The sequence below is a fragment of the Anolis sagrei genome, chromosome 6 (assembly GCF_037176765.1).
Source record: "Anolis sagrei isolate rAnoSag1 chromosome 6, rAnoSag1.mat, whole genome shotgun sequence".
Classification (NCBI taxonomy): Eukaryota; Metazoa; Chordata; class Lepidosauria; order Squamata; family Dactyloidae; genus Anolis; species Anolis sagrei.
In genome coordinates this window covers 63,642,521-63,660,538 of record NC_090026.1, presented here as the reverse complement: position 1 = coordinate 63,660,538, position 18,018 = coordinate 63,642,521, and the positions used below count along the sequence as shown (strand labels likewise).

General features: G+C 41.3%; 1 protein-coding gene across 1 annotated transcript in view; it reads left to right on the top strand.

Moving 5' to 3' along the window:
- CNTNAP2 (contactin associated protein 2) overlaps positions 1 to 18,018 on the top strand; it is a 1,109,924-nt gene that overhangs the window by 924,938 nt on the left and 166,968 nt on the right. The window contains exon 12 of the mRNA XM_060781556.2: positions 12,463 to 12,582. Coding sequence (XP_060637539.2) covers positions 12,463 to 12,582 — 120 coding nt within the window. The remainder of the gene's footprint in view (positions 1 to 12,462; positions 12,583 to 18,018) is intronic.

The window sequence follows — 18,018 nt, the reverse complement described above, 5'->3', positions numbered from 1 at the left end:
CACTTGTGTGATCCAATACTACAACCAGCAGGGTGATCTTGTTTGCTGTGGACTTATCTTGTTGTGTTTATAATAATAATAATAATAATAATAATAATAATAATAATAATTTGGAACACAATACGCCAGACATCATGATTGTGGAAAAGAAAAAAGTTTGGATGTCGCCGTACCGGGTGACAGTCGCATTGGGGAAAAACAACAGGAAAAACTCAGCCGTTACCAGGATCTCAAAATCGAACTGCAAAGGCTCTGGCATAAACCAGTACAGGTGTTCCCAGTGGTCATCAGCACACTGGGTGCCATGCCAAAAGATCTCAGCCAGCATTTGGAAACAATAAACATCGACAAAATCATGATCTACAAAAGGCCACCTTACTTGGATCTGCGCACATCATTGGAAAATACATCACACAGTCCTAGACGCTTGAGAAGTGTTCGACTTGTGATTTTGTGATATGAAATCTTGCATATAGATCTCGTTTGCTGTGACATACTGTGTTTTTGTGTCAGTAAAGTAATAATAAAAATAATCTTTATTTATATCCCATCATCATCTCCCAAAAGGGACTATGGGCATCTTACAAGACACTGCAGTGCAGTATATAACATAAACAGTACATGAGTATAAAACAATATCATGAAAAAATTATAAAACATTTGGACTAAGGTATCTTGTGTTCCAAGGCTGTACCAGTCTGGTCAGTATTTAATCTTGGAAAAAACCTGTTCCCTTAAAGGAGAACTTCAGGGCTTTTTAGTGGTCATAGAAAGGAAGAGACAATGGGAATTAAAATGAGGAATCTGTGTATACCACCTAGCCTGTCTCCTCAAAATAAGTTTCCCCTGCACAATGGCACTCCTAGACCCCAAGGAGAAAATCACGAGAGTTCAAGGTATATCAGAACAGCAGATAAAAGATACTTGTGTTGGGTTTTTTTTCTTTGAAGTTTTACAAAAAGATTTCAGTTGAGAATCATGGCGCGGCAGCCATGATTCTAACAGGAGCGGAGCGCAGGGAGCACACAACCCCCCTGTTGCACCAGCTCCACTGGCTGCCGATTTGCTACCAGGCCCAATTCAAGGTGTTGGTATTGGCCTATAAAGCCCTAAACGGTTCCGGCCCAAGATACCTATCTGACCGCATCTTGGCCTATGAACCCACCCGGACTTTGAGATCTTCCAGGGAGGCCCTGCTCTCGATCCCGCCAGCCTCTCAAGCACGGTTGGCGGGGACGAGAGATAGGGCCTTCTCGGTGGTGGCTCCTCGGCTGTGGAACGCCCTTCCTGTAGACGTTAGGCTGGCACTATCTCTCATGACATTCCGTAGAAAGCTGAAGACCTGGATGTTTGTGCAGGCGTTTGAGTAATTCAGTGCAATTTTGGTAATTTGAACATAGGAACGGAACAATGGACGACGAACTTGGATCACGCTTGGATGATGAGGCGATCGGGGATGGGATTTGTGATAACTGTGTATTGATGATTGTTTATTAGTTAGTAATGGAAATGTGTAATTTAACTGTTTTTGCATATTAATTATTGCTGTTTTTATTGTCTTGCTATTTGCTGTCTGGAAACCGCTGTGAGTCGCCCTCGGGCTTGAGATATAGCGGTATACAAGAATAGTAAATAAATAAATAAATAAATTGAGAGATTGATAAGATCTAGCAATAGGATTCTTATGTGGCCAAACAGAGAATGCTGCTTAGAGGGGTTTTTTTGGAAGTTGGTTGATTTTTGTAAAATTTGATTCTACAACAGAATTTTCTGAACAAGTTGACAATCAATTGCCAACAAATTATTCTGTTTAAGGATTCCAGAGAGAAGAAAATATTTTACTTTTCTGGCACAAAAGTTGAAAGCAAAGGATATTTGGTTCAGATGAGAAAAACTAGAACAAATCTCTCAGATTTAACCATAAGAGATCCAGAATAAATGCAGTGCAAAAGGCAACATAATTTTTCAAGAAATATGGTGACAGATTGGGTACACATCAGAGGGGAGAAGGAGAAGAAGGAGAAGAGGAAAAAGAAGAGGAAGGAGAGAGGGAGGGGCGGACGATCAAATGCATTGAGAAGAAAATGCAAAGAACGATGGCAGAGACACAGATCCAGATGGGCAAGGGGAAACAGATATTGATAAAATCAAATGATGGATATACAGTGATTAACTTGTAATGTGGAAGCAATGAGCCCAGTAAATGCAGCAGACACTCTACTATTTTGAAAAAATTAAACAAGGTGCAAAATGTCTTTAGGAAATGCATATTCAGTAAAGAGATGATAGGTTGCTTATTAATTTAAAATTGGGAGCACACTTTTCAAAAAGAAAAGGATACACTGCATCAAAAGTTTGACCATGCCTGATATAATATAATATAATATAATATAATATAATATAATATAATATAATATTGAAATGGCAGGGAGGAAGTTTGAGGAAAAGAGACAAAAGAGAGTTCCTGAGGTCTGTAAAAGCATGGTTTATTCTCGGTTGGCGCCAACCAGATATGGACCCTGCTGGTATTCCAGGAAGACAGAGTAGTGGACAAAGGGATTGCCTTGGTTTATATACCCTTTAAAATAATATGCATACATCATACAAGCATCATAATGTGCATCCCAAAATTCTACTTTTACACTGTCTTCAATAGCATATTTTTAATTTCAAGACCTTAACTTCCATTAAGCACCTTTATCTAAAGAGTTGCTATTAGAGAACCATCCTGTACCTCATAGCACCAGAGTGCTACCAGCTACTGATAGCAAGAGCTTCCATCCATCTTGAGATGGATAAGAAGCCTCTTAATAGCAAGGCTACATCATAAATCTTACAATAAGCCCTGCTTGGGACAAGATGGAAGGGTCTCATGACATTTTCCAGAAGCCTTAGACATTCCTTTCCATAGACCCTGGCCTCTTTCTGGCCTCTGTGGCATCTAATTTGCAGCTTTTAAGAAGAGAATATTTTCCCAAGTGAAGTTCATGCATACATACATATCCCTTTGTGATTTCATATATATTTTCTAATTCCTATTTCTAATATGGTTACATCCAATATATATATTTCCAATATATGTATTATGCATTTTCATCATGCCTTCATCAATATATATATATATATATATATATATATATATATATATATACACACACACACACACACACACACACACACATTTTTGGAGTTCCATGATAAATTTTTGCTTCAAAAAAGGCTCTGTGATTGGAAAAGTTTGAGCACCCCTGCAATAGACAATGGTATTCTATTGTTTTCTCCTTTTCCTTCCAACTGGGGACTATACATGACTTATAATATTTGCAGAATATATGATAACATGTGTGAGAGAGAAATCTGTACTTTAGTTAGAAAGGAAATGGGTTATCCAATTATAGAATACAATGTGATGAGGACAGAAATTGTAGCTTTTAAGTAATGCTTTGTGTGACAGAGAAGAGGCTATTAATATTCAGATGCTAATAAAAATGCAAATATTTTAAGGTTTGCATTATTCTAGTTAAAATAATGTGCAAACAGCAGGAACATTTTTGTATATTTTATTTTAAGATGGCCATTCATAGTTATAAAAATATTGACATTTCAGTCGTACTATGAGAAAAATCACCTCATTATTTTTAGAACGTTAGTGTTTGGTATTTGGTGCTATTAGAAATGATCTGTAATATTAGAAACAGAAACATTATGTTTATTCAGACCACATTATACTGAGCTCAATAGGGCATGTGCAGTAAAGGTTAACTGCTCTACAAATTTAAGTACACTGTTTTGATGTGAAGTTTTGAGCATATGTTAGTTTCACATTTCTCTGCCTATATAAGAGAACCTGAAGTAGTGGCAGAGTATTAAATGACTACATTTTTTTTGTAATTTTTGTAAATTAAGTTGTCAGGGGATGCTGTGCAGTTTTGTTGGAACTCCAGACCAGCCCCACACTTCGGACTGAGTGTGGACAGCAGACTGGATCCAGAGTGTCTCCACTTCACATGGACTGGCAATGGCAACACCCTTTTTTGTGTTTTGCAGCATAGGAAAAAGGTGATATATTGAGACCGTGTCATTTTCATTGCCACGGCAGCTGTCTGGAGAGCTTGGGAAAACTCCTGACTGATCATAGGTGCCTTCACTGACATCGAGAAAGGTGCCCATGTTATCAGAGAGGAGGATCACCCCTTCTTATCCTTGGTTATGTGGGCACCAGGCCCGTAGCCAGGATTTTGTTTTGGGGGGGGGGAGCTGAGTTTGGTTCGGGGGGGGCTGAGTCTGAGTGAAAGAGGGTCTACCCTAGCAAACCTTTTGTATCGTTACCCCAATACCCCCATGCATATGGGATATATTGAGCATTGTGATCAGATCATGATATGAATAAACATAACAGTTTAAATAATGTACCAGTAAGGCCTTCTCATGGACCACCATGAGAATTTGGGGGGGGGGGGGGGCTGAAGCCCCCCAAGTCCCGTCCCCCCCCCCCCCGGCTACATGCCTGGTGGGCACCTTTGCTGATGTCAGTGAATGTACTCAACAACGACCCAGACCTCTCTGACTGACCACCACAGTGATGGAAGCAACAGTACGGATCACAATCCAAACAACCAAAACATTTACAACCTGGATGGACTCTGAACACCTCCAGAGCCTCCAGGGCCAGTCCAAAGCATTTCTGCTACAGAATGACCTTAGATTTTGAGGATATGTAGGTGAGTGCTAAGACACTTATTTTTTAGTTTATTCTGTTCCCTTTTTTAAATGGATCTTACAGTTAGCTGTCCGAGCTTTGGATATGGAACGCCATATAAATACATGGATTTCCTTTCTCCTTTGCCTTCAAAATGAATTGTTTTACTAATTTATTTAAAAACAAGAAAATGTTTGTGGAATTTTGCTTGCATGAAATAGAGTTGATTTGAATGGCCTGAATTTAGCTACTGTCAAGACCCAGAAGCCCCAATAAAGCCAAACACAGAGTACAAGGTCCAAACACAGTTTTATTGTTCACAAAAGAGTCTTTGAAATACTTAAATTCAGTGTCTCAAGCTCAACCAATGAGTTGGTATCAAAAACAAGGTGATATAAGCAACTAAAATATAACCCGGATTATCCTGACGTTTAATCCAGTATAACAAAAAGTATAGGAATCCGTTTTAAAACCACACAGTTCACAAAACGTTCAAAAGTACATTAGGAAGAGGCAAAAACAGAGTCCAAAAACATTCCAAAGTCAAAGCACGAGGTAGGCAAGTTGACCAAGTCCAAGAAGCAAAAAAGCGTTGTCCAAAACAGTCCGGACTCAAAGCGGTAGAGTAGAAGTCGTTGTTCACGGAATCACAAGGAGTAAACACAGGAACACAGGAATCTGTAGTCCAAGGACCCAAGCTCAAGAATTGTGGCAGGAACAAAGATTCACACCCCAAAAGAGACACTTTGCCTTCTACAAAGATCCATACAAACAAAACCTACTTTTATCCTAAAGTTCCTCATCACAAGATGAGGTGCTCCCCACCCTTTCATCATCGCTCTCAGCTGCCCCAATTCCTGCAGCTGAATCCGGGCGCCCATCCCTCCACCTCTGCCAGCGTCTGTCAAGACTTAGATCTTGCCAAGTGCTCCCCGGTTGCCATTCTCCTGTAAACCCCTCGAAGTAATCACTGGAGGTGGGTTGGTTACAGATATCCCTAATCTCCTGTACACGGGTCCAATCAAGCACATCCTCTTCCCCCATGTCACTCCCAGTCCCATCACTCCCTTCAAACCCCATGAAGTCCTCGCCCTCTGTAGGAGCGTTAAGTATATAACAGATACGCTTCCTTTGAATCTCCTCATCAGACTCTTGTTCACGAGTAGCCCGCTTGACTCTCCTGCTTTCCTCCCCATCCCCCATTTCACAGTCGGAGAAGCCCTCAAAGGTTTCAGAATCACTCGGGGCCATGATTATCTCCCTAATCCGCTTTCACTGCTGCTCCTCTTCCAACACCTGCGCAGCCCTCTTCTCTCTCCTACCAGTAGTAGCAACGTTACCATCATGCTAAACTACAACAGCTACAGTGAATTTATTTTTAATGTTCTCAAAGCCTTGCACACAATGAAATGTTTAATCAGTTTAAAATGAAATAACCATTAGTGAATCAATTGGGCAGAAGGGAAAGCCTTGTTTTGAATATTTAGCCAGGTAATGTAGTCCACTCCCACTATGCCGTGAAACAAATCATAGAATCATAGAATCAAAGAGTTGGAAGAGACCTCATGGGCCATCCAGTCCAACCCCCTGCCAAGAAGCAGGAATATTGCATTCAAATCACCCCTGACAAATGGCCATCCAGCCTCTGCTTAAAAGCTTCCACCACACTCCGGGGCAGAGAGTTCCACTGCTGAACGGCTCTCACAGTCAGGAAGTTCTTCCTCATGTTCAGATGGAATCTCCTCTCTTGTAGTTTGAAGCCATTGTTCCGCGTCCTAGTCTCCAAGGAAGCAGAAAACAAGCTTGCTCCCTCCTCCCTGTGGCTTCCTCTCACATATTTATACATGGCTATCATATCTCCTCTCAGCCTTCTCTTCTTCAGGCTAAACATGCCCAGTTCCCTAAGCCGCTCCTCATAGGGCTTGTTCTCCAGACCCTTGATCATTTTAGTCGCCCTCCTCTGGACACATTCCAGCTTGTCAATATCTCTCTTGAATTGTGGTGCCCAGAATTGGACACAGTATTCCAGATGTGGTCTAACCAAAGCAGAATAGAGGGGTAGCATTACTTCCTTAGATCTAGACACTATGCTCCTATTGATGCAGGCCAAAATCCCATTGGCTGATGACAATATCAAAAGTAAACCTATGGATTACAATCTGAAAAGGAAGAAAGAATTTAGTTTCAATCTGCTCTGTTTCACTGAACAACTATTGTATAGGAAACATTTGCTCCCCTTGTTGGATGAAAAGCTGTCTTCATCTTCTGGAATGCTCAATCTAAATTCCTGATAAATTGCATCACCAGTGTATTGTGAAACTCACAGATTTTGAGAATCCTTTCGGCATCACAAAGATAAAAATTATGTGTCCCAGAGTTTCATTGATCTCAATATCAGACAAAATTCTGCACTTCTTTGTGGTGTATAGACAACATAGCATTTTGGATATTTGAATCCTGTTCCCCCAAATGCAATTCTTAATCCTAAATCCATAAGCTCAGGTAACTGAAAATTTTGTGACTATAAAGTATTATTTTGATTTTGTTGCCGATTTTGTTGCACCCCCCCCCCCTCTCCAAAACTTTCTGGACATTAAAGAGACTCCAAGCAGGATATATTATTTTTTCTAAAACATTTTCTGTGGCTCCAAAGTCGTGAAATGCCAAAGCCATTAGAACAGTGGTTCTCAACCTGGGGTCTCCAGATGTTTTTTGCCTTCAACTCCCAGAAATCCTAACAGCTGATAAACTGGCTGGGATTTCTGAGAGTTGTAGGCCAAAAACATCTAGAGACCCCAGGTTGAGAACCACTGCACTAGAAATTCTGGGGTGGAAATAGCAGCAGCTGTCCCCTAAAAACGCTATCTGTTCTAAACCTTTAATAAATGCATCAACTTGATGATATACGTATAACTTATACCATTTATGTATTGTGTCAATTCTTGAGTGTATAAACTGTATCAATATATCAAAATGTATCTAGAACACAGCTACCTCTCTGTGTCCTCAGTTTATATAATTCCTTGGGAACAAAGATCATGGGCAGGGTCCCTCCAACTATTTCCCAAGCCAGATAAATATCAAAACCTGTGTGTGTGTGTGGGCATGCATGCAGACAGATGGTCCTCTTTGTCACCAAGACGATCTCAGAATGTTTGTCCATTTTACTTGAGGCTGAGAGTATGCCATGCCAAGAGGGGGATCAACAAATATGAATTCTCTAATTTTCTGAATGGGCAGCCAAGCTCCTGTTTGTTTGAAACTGCCACCTTTTTTTCTTGGGTCTTGCAACCTTTGTTTCACATGAAACTGGACATTTGAGTTCATCAAAGATTCATCTGCATAACCATATCACCAGTATGAATAGCTATCAGAACTGTATAAAATGTCATGAGTTTTTCTGTGAGTTTGTGCTTGTATTTGTGAAGCATCTTGCTTGTACTTGCATCCCTTTGGTCAAATTGTATTAAACCTTTGTAGCTGTGCCTTCAACCCGGCTGATCTGGTTTAGTGAAGGCTCACCAGGCACGGACATCTCTATCTGTAGTCCTAGTAAACTCTCTACAGTTTCACTACTCAAAAATTGGATTTATACAAATTGAATTAATTGGGTTAAGGATAGGTTAAGTGCACAAACGGAGAAGCTATTTGCAAAACAAAACAATCTCAAAAAGTCATTACAGTTTAACTTTTTCTTTCTCTTTTTTCCTTCTTTCTGTTCTTTTGCTTTTTATTCTTCCTCTCTTAGCATATGCAGGTTTTAAAAGAAGATAATAATAATGCTTATATGTACATATATAAGATTTGTGTTGGCTTGTAACTCTCAAAATTTACATTGATTCATTTCAATCCTCAGTCAGTATATTGCCACTTTCTTTGGTATATATGTTGAATTGGGGTTGTGTGAAATAGGAAAAATTGTTTGTGGTCTGTAAACTATCCTATTACATTATGTAACACATTTTTTGTTTCTGGGTTATAAACGTCATTTCCTAATTGGTTCTATCATTAAAACATGAAAAAGTTTATTAAACTAAAAAAAAATGTTTTTGCGGGACATTTTGCAGCACGTTTTTCAATGAATATCTCATAGGGTCTCAACTAATTCAACATAGTTTGTGGCAGCCACAAAAATGAAGTTTCTGGAGTATAGCAACTACTTTCAAAGTAAAACAGGACAAAACATTTAAACAGGAAATAAAACTTTCAAACCAGGTACAGATTTCTTTTAAATATTACTTGGTATTATGATCTTTAATAAACAATATTCTGTAATTTAAAAAAAAACACCTTAAGTCATTACATTTGGAGAGAGGCATGATTATAAATAAATAAATAAATAAATAAATAGGTTTAATACTTAATTAACCAATGACAACAGGAGAGCCAGATAAATGTATATGTATGTACCAGGAAAACCTTTCTATCCCTGGTATATACCCATGCTGGTATTACTTAATCTTTAAAATTATTTGGAAAATATGGCTGTGCTAGATAAGTCTCAAGGCATATCTACTACCTCATCAGATGGCCAGCAAGCACCATTGACAGTCCCCTGGTTTATAGAGGGTGTGGGGAATCCAGTGCCCCTCGCCCTGCATCGCCCAGATCCAAGTGAGAGAGATCACATGGGAGGAAGCGTGAGCATGTATGGTGTATGTGACTTCCGCCTATAGATTGTATAGCAACACGGGACCTCTCCCATGTTGCCCTACCAGCTGCATGCACCAGCTCCTCCCTCCCTCACCCACAGAGGCGACACGGCTTCATGTGATGGAAGCCAGCCAACTCTGTAGATGACCTAGGCTAAAATTGGTGCTTGCCACCAATTTTAGCCCTTTGTGGTGAGTTCCTTAGTCTAGTATTCTTTTCATTCATCCAGAATTCTGTTTCATTCATCCAGAATTCTGAATCAGATGCCTATAGAAAGCCCATAACCAGGATATAAATTCAATAGCACCAACCTGCTCATATAATCTAGAGGCAGGAATTCAAATGCATACTGGAAGAAATATACAGGTATCATAAGTAGCAGCCACTGGCAGTCTCTTGTTTTCTCTTCACTTCTTTATAAAGCTGTTTACCAACACCAAGTTGATTCACCAGGAAATGTGGTTCTCCTGGAGGACACGTGTCAAACACAAAGGCTGCAGGCTGAATCCATCCTGCCATGTCATTTTATGTGGCCTGCAAGATCCAAAGGCTTCTTGTGTTGGTGCTGCCCCCTCCGCATTTCAAATGCAGCAGGAACCTAGTTGCAAATGGGTGGGTTTCCAACCACACACCATTTCCCTCCTTGCAGTGTCTGGTGTCCTGGAGACGGAAGGAGAACAGGAGAAGGTAGTGGTGATGCTGCTTTGGCTGAGTTGAGAGGATGCTGAATATGAATCACCTCTCACAGTCAGGGCTTGAATATCTGTGTGAGGCTCCAAAGGGAACAGCACATGAGGCAGGTGGCAGCTTTTTCTTTCTTGTCCTCAGGCCTAGGAAGCCTTTCCCCTGAGGTCAGGAGGAGGCAGTGAATGTTTTTAAATAGGTGTGTCCATTTGGCCCTTACTCCACGGCACAAATTAGGAGGAGATTTTGTGGAAAACCAGCTCCCCCCACTTTGCTCTGGGGATAATGGAATATATGAGGTAATCCATGCAGGGGCGGCTCGTCCATTACGCGAAGTAAGCGGTCGCAGAACACTTTTTTTTGCCAGGGGCGCAGAGGCGCCTCTGTAAATGCCCCTCGACCGCCACTCGAGGAGTGCCCTCTCAGCTCACAACAGCCCTGGCAGTCAGGGGGGAGCCTCGGCTTTCCTGCCTCGCTGCCGGGCGGTCCTCTTCCCAAAGGGGCCGGGCCCTTGAGCCTCACCTAGCCCCTCTCGTTCCTGCTCCACCCAGCCACCGGGTGTGTGAGCAGAGCCGGCGCTCAATTGTTCTCCGCGTTCGATCCCTTCCCCATGACCGGCTCCCTTTCCCGATCCCCCGGCGCTCCACCAGCCTCCTCTCCTCTCCCCAATCCGCAGGTGGGCCAAGGGGTGGAGCCGCCACACCTGGCCTGCTTCGGGTCCGGAGGCATGTCTGAAAACCCCAGAGTGCGCACCAAAAGTCGCCTCTTCTCCTGACTTTCTCTTCAGCCATTGGGACCGAGAGAGAGAGAGAGAGCCCCTCCAGCTGGAGGTATCTCCCACCTCTGCTCCCTCCTTTGTTTTTGCGCCTACTTTCAGGAAAGGTGGGCATCTCCACCTCTCTCTCTCTCTCTCTCTCTCTCTTGGTCCCAATGGCTGAGGAGAAAGTCAGGAGAAGAGGTGACTTTTGGTGCACACGCCAGGGTCTTCAGGCACGCCTCGGACCCAAAGCAGGCCAGGCAAGGGAGCAAGTGCGGCAAGTGTAGTTACTGGGATGTATAGTTCACCTACAATCAAAGAGCATTCTGAACTCCACCAATGATGGAATTGAACCAAATATGGCACACAGAACTCCCACGACGAACAGAAAATATATATCAATGATTGGTTGGGGGGGGGGGCGTCAAAATACTGTTTGCTTACCGTTGAAAATTACCTAGGGCCGCCTCTGAATCCATGGGTGGGTGTCACATTGGGAGATAATAGTTACTATTATTATTCATTTATTTATTTAGCACCATGTATTAGGCTTTCAGTGCCAGGGCAACATAGGTTCATCTTGCTGTTTTCATTGTTGTTATTCATTTATTTATATAATGTCATGTATTCAGCTTTCAGTGCCAGGCAACATAGTTATATTTATACAGTCTTACAATTCTAAATCACCTTTTGAAGGCAACCATGAAGCTGATGTGGCCCTCAGGAAAAATGAGTTTGACACCTCTGTCCTAGGGTGATCAATTTTTGACCATAAATTTAAGGTTGATTTAGTTGTGACAATTTTTGTGCATTTTATTATCTGTCTGTGAAACACTTTTTTAAAAGGCTGCACACTCTGATTTTCCTCTGTCTAACTCTCAACAGTTGCTCATCTTTGTTCTCATCTACTACATTACTGGAAGGAGTGGAAGCAAGAACAGAGGAGCAACATCCTGCACTGATATAACCAGTGCAAGACCCTTATTTAAAAGTAACACCAAATTGTATACATAATGGGGGAAAAAAGGAATATCTTGAACCAAGTGAGCAAAATGCAATGCTCCAGATTTTGTTGGGCAGCAGCTCCCAACATTTCTATCCATGGACAATGTTGGTTAGGAGTGATAATAAACAAAAAGGAGATGAGCTCCATGTGCTAATTGGTGGTCAATGCTTTATTCCTTTTAAAAATAATAAATTGAGCTTAATTTTCCCTTTGCTCCACTGTTTTTAAATAATCATGAAATACTGTCAAAGATTGAATCTCGTTTTATCTCTTTGCTTTTTTAATCTGATTGTAAAGCATGTGATACACTAAATACTTCCATGCATCTGTTGAATTATGTGTAATATTTATATGCCTCTACAATGCTTTTTTCATTCATATCTCACAATTCATTCCTTAAGAATTTAGAGACATGGGCATGTTAATCTGGAACATCAGTATCCAAAGGGATCTTGAAGCACCTTAGAGATCTTAGAGAACTGAGAGAACGAAGTTGCTAGTACTCTGTGCATCTGAGGTTTGTGAAAACTCATGGTACTAATTTTATTTTCCCAATTTCTAAGGTGCTATAAGATCCCTTTGCATACTGATCTCCTTAAGAATATAATACTTGTGAATCTTAATCTAATTTATTTACTTAAGAAGTGATTTTGCTTGTTTCAGCTATTTATGAACTCTCTTGTGAAGCATATAAGCACTTGGGCAAAGCAACAGGTTCCTACTGGATAGATCCAGATGGCAGTGGTGCGTTGGGACCTCTGAAAGTTTACTGCGATATGACAGGTGACTATACTTATAATGACACCTTTTTCCTTTGTATATTGTCTTGCTCTTTATTTGTATTTATGTAAAGAGACAGTATAATGTTCTGAATAAAATACAGAGCTCAGACCAAAAAAAAACCCTGGATTCCAGTTTCTGTTCAACTGACAATCCTGAATTGGTGAGTCTAGAAGTCTGATGACTCTCCCTACGCTTAACCATTATCACATGGTCGCTGTGAGCATGAAGACAGGATAGCCATGTATGAAGACAGGATAGCCATGTTCTTCTGAGCTTGGCAGAAGAACATTGTAATAACCATCCAAATAAACTAGTAAAAATACTCACTAGAGAAGATATAGCAAGGGTCAGACCTAGTTTGTGTGTACATTTGGGGGGGGGGGGGGCATACTGGCCCTGAATTCGATGCTAGCACTTCTTGAAGTAGGGCCCCCGGTGGCTCAGTGGGTTAAAGCACTGAGCTGCTGAGCTTGTTGATCGAAAGGTCGCAGGTTTGATTCCAGGGAGCGGTATGAGCTTCCGCAGTCAGCCCTAGCTTCTGCCAACCTAGCAGTTCGAAAACATGCAAATGTGACTAGATCAATAGGTACTGCTCCGGCGGGAAGGTAACGACGCTCCATGCAGTCATGCCGGCCACATGACCTTGGAGGTGTCTACGGACAGCGCTGGCTCTTCGGCTTAGAAATGGAGATGAGCACCAGAGTCCCAGAGTCGGACATGACTGGACTTAATGTCAGGGACTACTTTTACCTTTACCTTTTACTTCTTGAAGTTTCCAGAATTTTGCTTAATTTTTAGTCCTTAGCATTATTGTGCTCTGCACTAAACAAAACCAAGGGATGCTCCAGAGTTTGCAGGAAACATCAGAGTATCCTCAGGCTTTGTGGCTGTTTGGACAGCTTGATTAGGTCCATTTCAGACCCATCCATTGCCCACACGCCATTAACCTTCCCCTATGCTGATCAGACGAGGATGGGTCATCCCGTATTGCTACCAGCACTCCTCACCAGCTACAGAGCCCCTTGTGATACCCTGCTGAGATGTGAATGTGGTGAGGTCTGAATGGGGCAAAATCACCATCCACAATAAGGCAATGGAATGCCTCCTCAGAATAAACCTTACCAAAAGAAATCTTGTGGTACATTCACCAAATGTTGGAATTGACTTTAGGGCCAATAACAAAAATAATTTAAAACACTGTCAGAAGAAAATACTTAGTTTGGGGGATTTGTTTAATTGAAGGGCTGACCAATCCTGGTCTAATGCAAAAATAAAGTCAAGAAAAAAAGATATGAGACTTAAATTTGACCACCAACAGTGAGCACTCCCCGATGGCAAGATATACTGCATTTCTATAAATAACACAATTATCTCCAAACAGGAATCTTTTTAACTGAGTAAATGCAGATTTTATATAAAACTGTGTCCCTCTTTGCTCCCTTCCTTAGTGACATATAAGTGATTTTTTTTTGCCATGGTATGCTAGGAGAAGTTACCATAACTGCTGCCAATATTTTTTTATTCCTGTGTACAAAATATACGAAGGCATTTATAACTGTGAGATAGAAAAGAGTTGCTGGTGGAAAATTTTGACTGCCTTGTATAATTGGCATTGAGGATGTATTCATATAAAGCCTAATTAAACAGTACTATGTTTTATTCCTAAAATTAAATGTGAATCCCTCATAATGGGTGCATATTGTTGGAGATAGCAACTGTCTCCAGTCTCCTCTATTTAATGTTATGCCAGTTTATAATGTGTTGTTTTATTTCCTGAAGTGTATGTCTTCTTTGGTTTGGAGTTTCCTTAGCTCTATGTTCTTGAAGCAGTGGGAGAGGCTGCAGGTCATGTGACTGTTTGGAATACTTTTTAAATAATGACAGTTGAGAAATGACAGTTAAGCCTTGTGCCAGTTAGAATACAGAAGTTGGTGTTGGACGTTAGAAGGCAGTTAAACCTTGAGTTGGCTTGGGTCTGTTTTTCAGTCAGATGTCAGTGTAGGAAGTTAGAAAACTGTTGATGTTTAAATTCTTTGAAGGTAGACTCTTATGAAAGAGAACTGCACAGACCAATAATGTTTTTGAAGAGACAATAAGTTAAAGGTGCAAACTGAAACTTTTTAAAGTTTAACCTGACAAGAAATGTGCCTGTATATTGAAATACATGAAGTTATGAGTAAAATAAACTTGTTATTGTAAAAGAAATCTACCTGAATCTTTGTTTGCTGAGAGGATTGAATAGAAACAAGATATCTATGTGCCCAGCGATCATCCATTACTCAATAAACTAAAGGAACACTTCCATAACTCTGCTACCAAATAAGTTAAGATCCTAACTGGTCATAATCCATAATCCCCAAAAGGTTATGATCATAACAGGTCATAATCCATTATACCATTACATACAACGTAGTTAATAACTTGTAAAAGTTATTGTTTCAGACAACAGCTCCCAGAGTCCTCCATGCCAGATGGGGTCTCTGAGAATTGCAGTCCAGAATGAATCCTTTCCAAGCTCTTGTTATGACTACAGCCTTACTTCCAGTGAGCCTAGCATTAGTGATAGACAACATCCCTGGTTTCATCCTCCATTGTTGACACTTGACAGCCAGATCTGTATGGACTCTCAAGCAAGAGTGTAACTTAAAAAAATATGCTGAACACCTGGAGAAGGAACACCTTTTCCTTGCTTTGTTTCTACTGTTGCCTCTCAAAGTTTATTTTATTCAGTTGTGTAACCCTCTAGCTCAGCAGAAACACTGACTGTAGTGGAATAAGACTAAGAGGTCTTCCTTTCCTCTATCACACTAGTTCGCAACCGGGGTTCGCCAGATGTTCTTGGCCTACTCCCAGAAATACCAGCCAGTTTATCAGCTGTTAGGATTTCTGGGAGTTGAAGACCAAAAACATCTGAGGAGCTCAGGTTGAGAACCACTGCTCTATCATCTCAGGCTCTGAACACGACCAGACAATAAGGATTCTTGGACAATCACCCGGATCATAGAATCATAGAGTTGGAAGAGACCTCATGGGCCATCCAGTCCAACCCCCTGCCAAGAAGCAGGAAAATTGCATTGAAAGCACCCCCGACAGATGGCCATCCAGCCTCTGGAAAGGTAACTAATGAACTCATTCATGAGCCTGCCTGGATGAGCTTCTAATTTCCTCTAAAGACACAATCTCCAAGTCCCTTTCTGAACTTAAGCAAGTACAGGAAGCAGCTATAGCAAAAAAAAAAAAAATCCCATAAGAACATGTATTTGAAAGGAAACTCTAGAACTGTAGAGAGAAAGAAAAGGAGACCACTGACTACTATTTCACAATTATTATTATCACAAAGTTACATTTATTTATTTGTTGCTAAAAGGCAAGCGTTAGGGCTATGAGCCAAGTACAGCTTAAACAGACACTGCGTCAAAATTATCAGTTAGTTTGCTGTTGGTGCTTGCATTTCTGCATTCAATTCATATGAATTGGTATCCATTAGTGAAGGTCAAACGGAGAGCCTGCATTAAGATTTCTTTCTGTAACTTTTCTTATTTCCAATTATAATGAAGCAGGTTGTTTTACATGCTGTAGAATTATTTAGCTTTAAAAATGTTTCACAGTTTAATGAATGCGTATGGAGATTGTATTCGCTGTTTATTTTTGTATTTCTTGTCAAGGTTCCAGAACTTCCTTTTGTCATTTCTGTATTGCTTTTAAAGGATGTGCTTTTGTTTGGTGGTTTGTACTTATCACAGCAGGCTAGTGTAAGCTATTGCCTCTACACGGGTCTTGACTGTATTGCAATCAGCCTCTTTATTCACTCTCTTTCCTCAATGCTCTGTTGCCCTTAGGAAACAAAGATTTCAAACAATGACCCCTGGGCATGTCACATCAAGACCTGCTTGCTTCTTGCTAATGATACAGTTTGTCAGGTTGACAGACAACATTGTTGAGAATCAAACATTCAATCCTATAAGGAGAGATATTTTTCAGAAAGTTCTTGCCTGATAGTGGATTATTGTTTTTCCTAGCTTGTGCATTATATTTCCTTTTGATATTCCTAGTTTTTGTAAGTTTATAAAATCTCAGAATGGGTTATTTATTTATTTATCATGTCATCAGCAACCATACCATTGTATTACATTTCTAACAGAACAAAACAAACAGTTTAAAAAAAACACAAATTTTGCAAACTTGATAGTTGATTACATGTCCTTTGACCAGTATCTGGCCACTTGGAGTGCTTCTGGTGTTGCCGCAAGAAGGTCCTCCATTGTGCATGTAGCAGGGCTCAGGTTGCATTGCAGCAGGTGGTCTGTGGTTTGCTCTTCTCCAGACTCGCATGTCGTGGATTCAACTTTGTAGCCCCATTTCTTAAGATTTGCTCTGCATCTCGAGTTGCCAGAGCGCAGTCTGTTCAGCGCCTTCCAAGTCGCCCTGTGTTCCCAGGAGGGAGTCTCTCAAATGATATCATCCACGGATTGAGGTGCTGGGTTTGAGCCTGCCACTTTTGGACTCTCGCTTGCTGAGGTGTTCCAGCAAGTGTCTCTGTAGATCTAAGAAAACTCTTTCTTGATTTAAGTCGTTGACGTGCTGGCTGATACCCAAACAAGGGATGAGCTGGAGATGTCACTGCCTTGGTCCTTTCACTATTGGCTGCTATTTCCCGGCGGATGCCAGGTGGTGCAATACCGGCTAAGCAGTGTAATTTCTCCAGTGGTGTAGGGCGCAGACACCCTGTGATAATGCGGCATGTCTCATTAAGAGCCACATCCACTGTTAGTGTGGTGAGATGTGTTCCATACTGGGCATGCGTACTTAGCGCAAGGACAGATGTCTTCTCCGTGTCTGGTTGTGATCCCCAGGCTGTGCCAGTCAGTTTTCGTATGATATTGTTTCTAGCACCCACTTTTTGCTTGATGTTCAGGCAGTGCTTCTTGTAGGTCAGGGCACAGTCCAGAGTGACTCCCAGATATTTGGGTGTGCTGTAATGCTCCAGTGGGATTCCTTCCCAGGTAATCCTCAGAGCTCAGAGCTCGGGATCTAAAGGCACATGTATGTGTTTTAGATGGATTAGGGATCAGTTGGTTTTCCCTGTAATAGGCAGTAAGAGCACCTAGAGCAGGGGTAGGGAACCTTCGGCTCTCCAGGTGTGGTGGACTTCAACTCCCACAATTCCTTGAGGCTCAGCATTTGCCCCAAAGGCTTACACGAGCCTCAAGGAATTGTGGGAGTTGAAGTCCATCACACCTGGAGAGCCGAAGGTTCCCTACCCCTGACCTAGAGCTTCGGAGAGCTTCTGTTCAACCATCTCAAAGCTTCCTGCTTGAGTGGTAATGGCACGATCATCAGCATAGATGAAACTTTCTGTCCCTTCTGGTAGTGGCTGGTCATTTGTGTAAATGTTGAACATTGATGGAGTGAGCATGCTCCCCTGAGGCAGGCCGT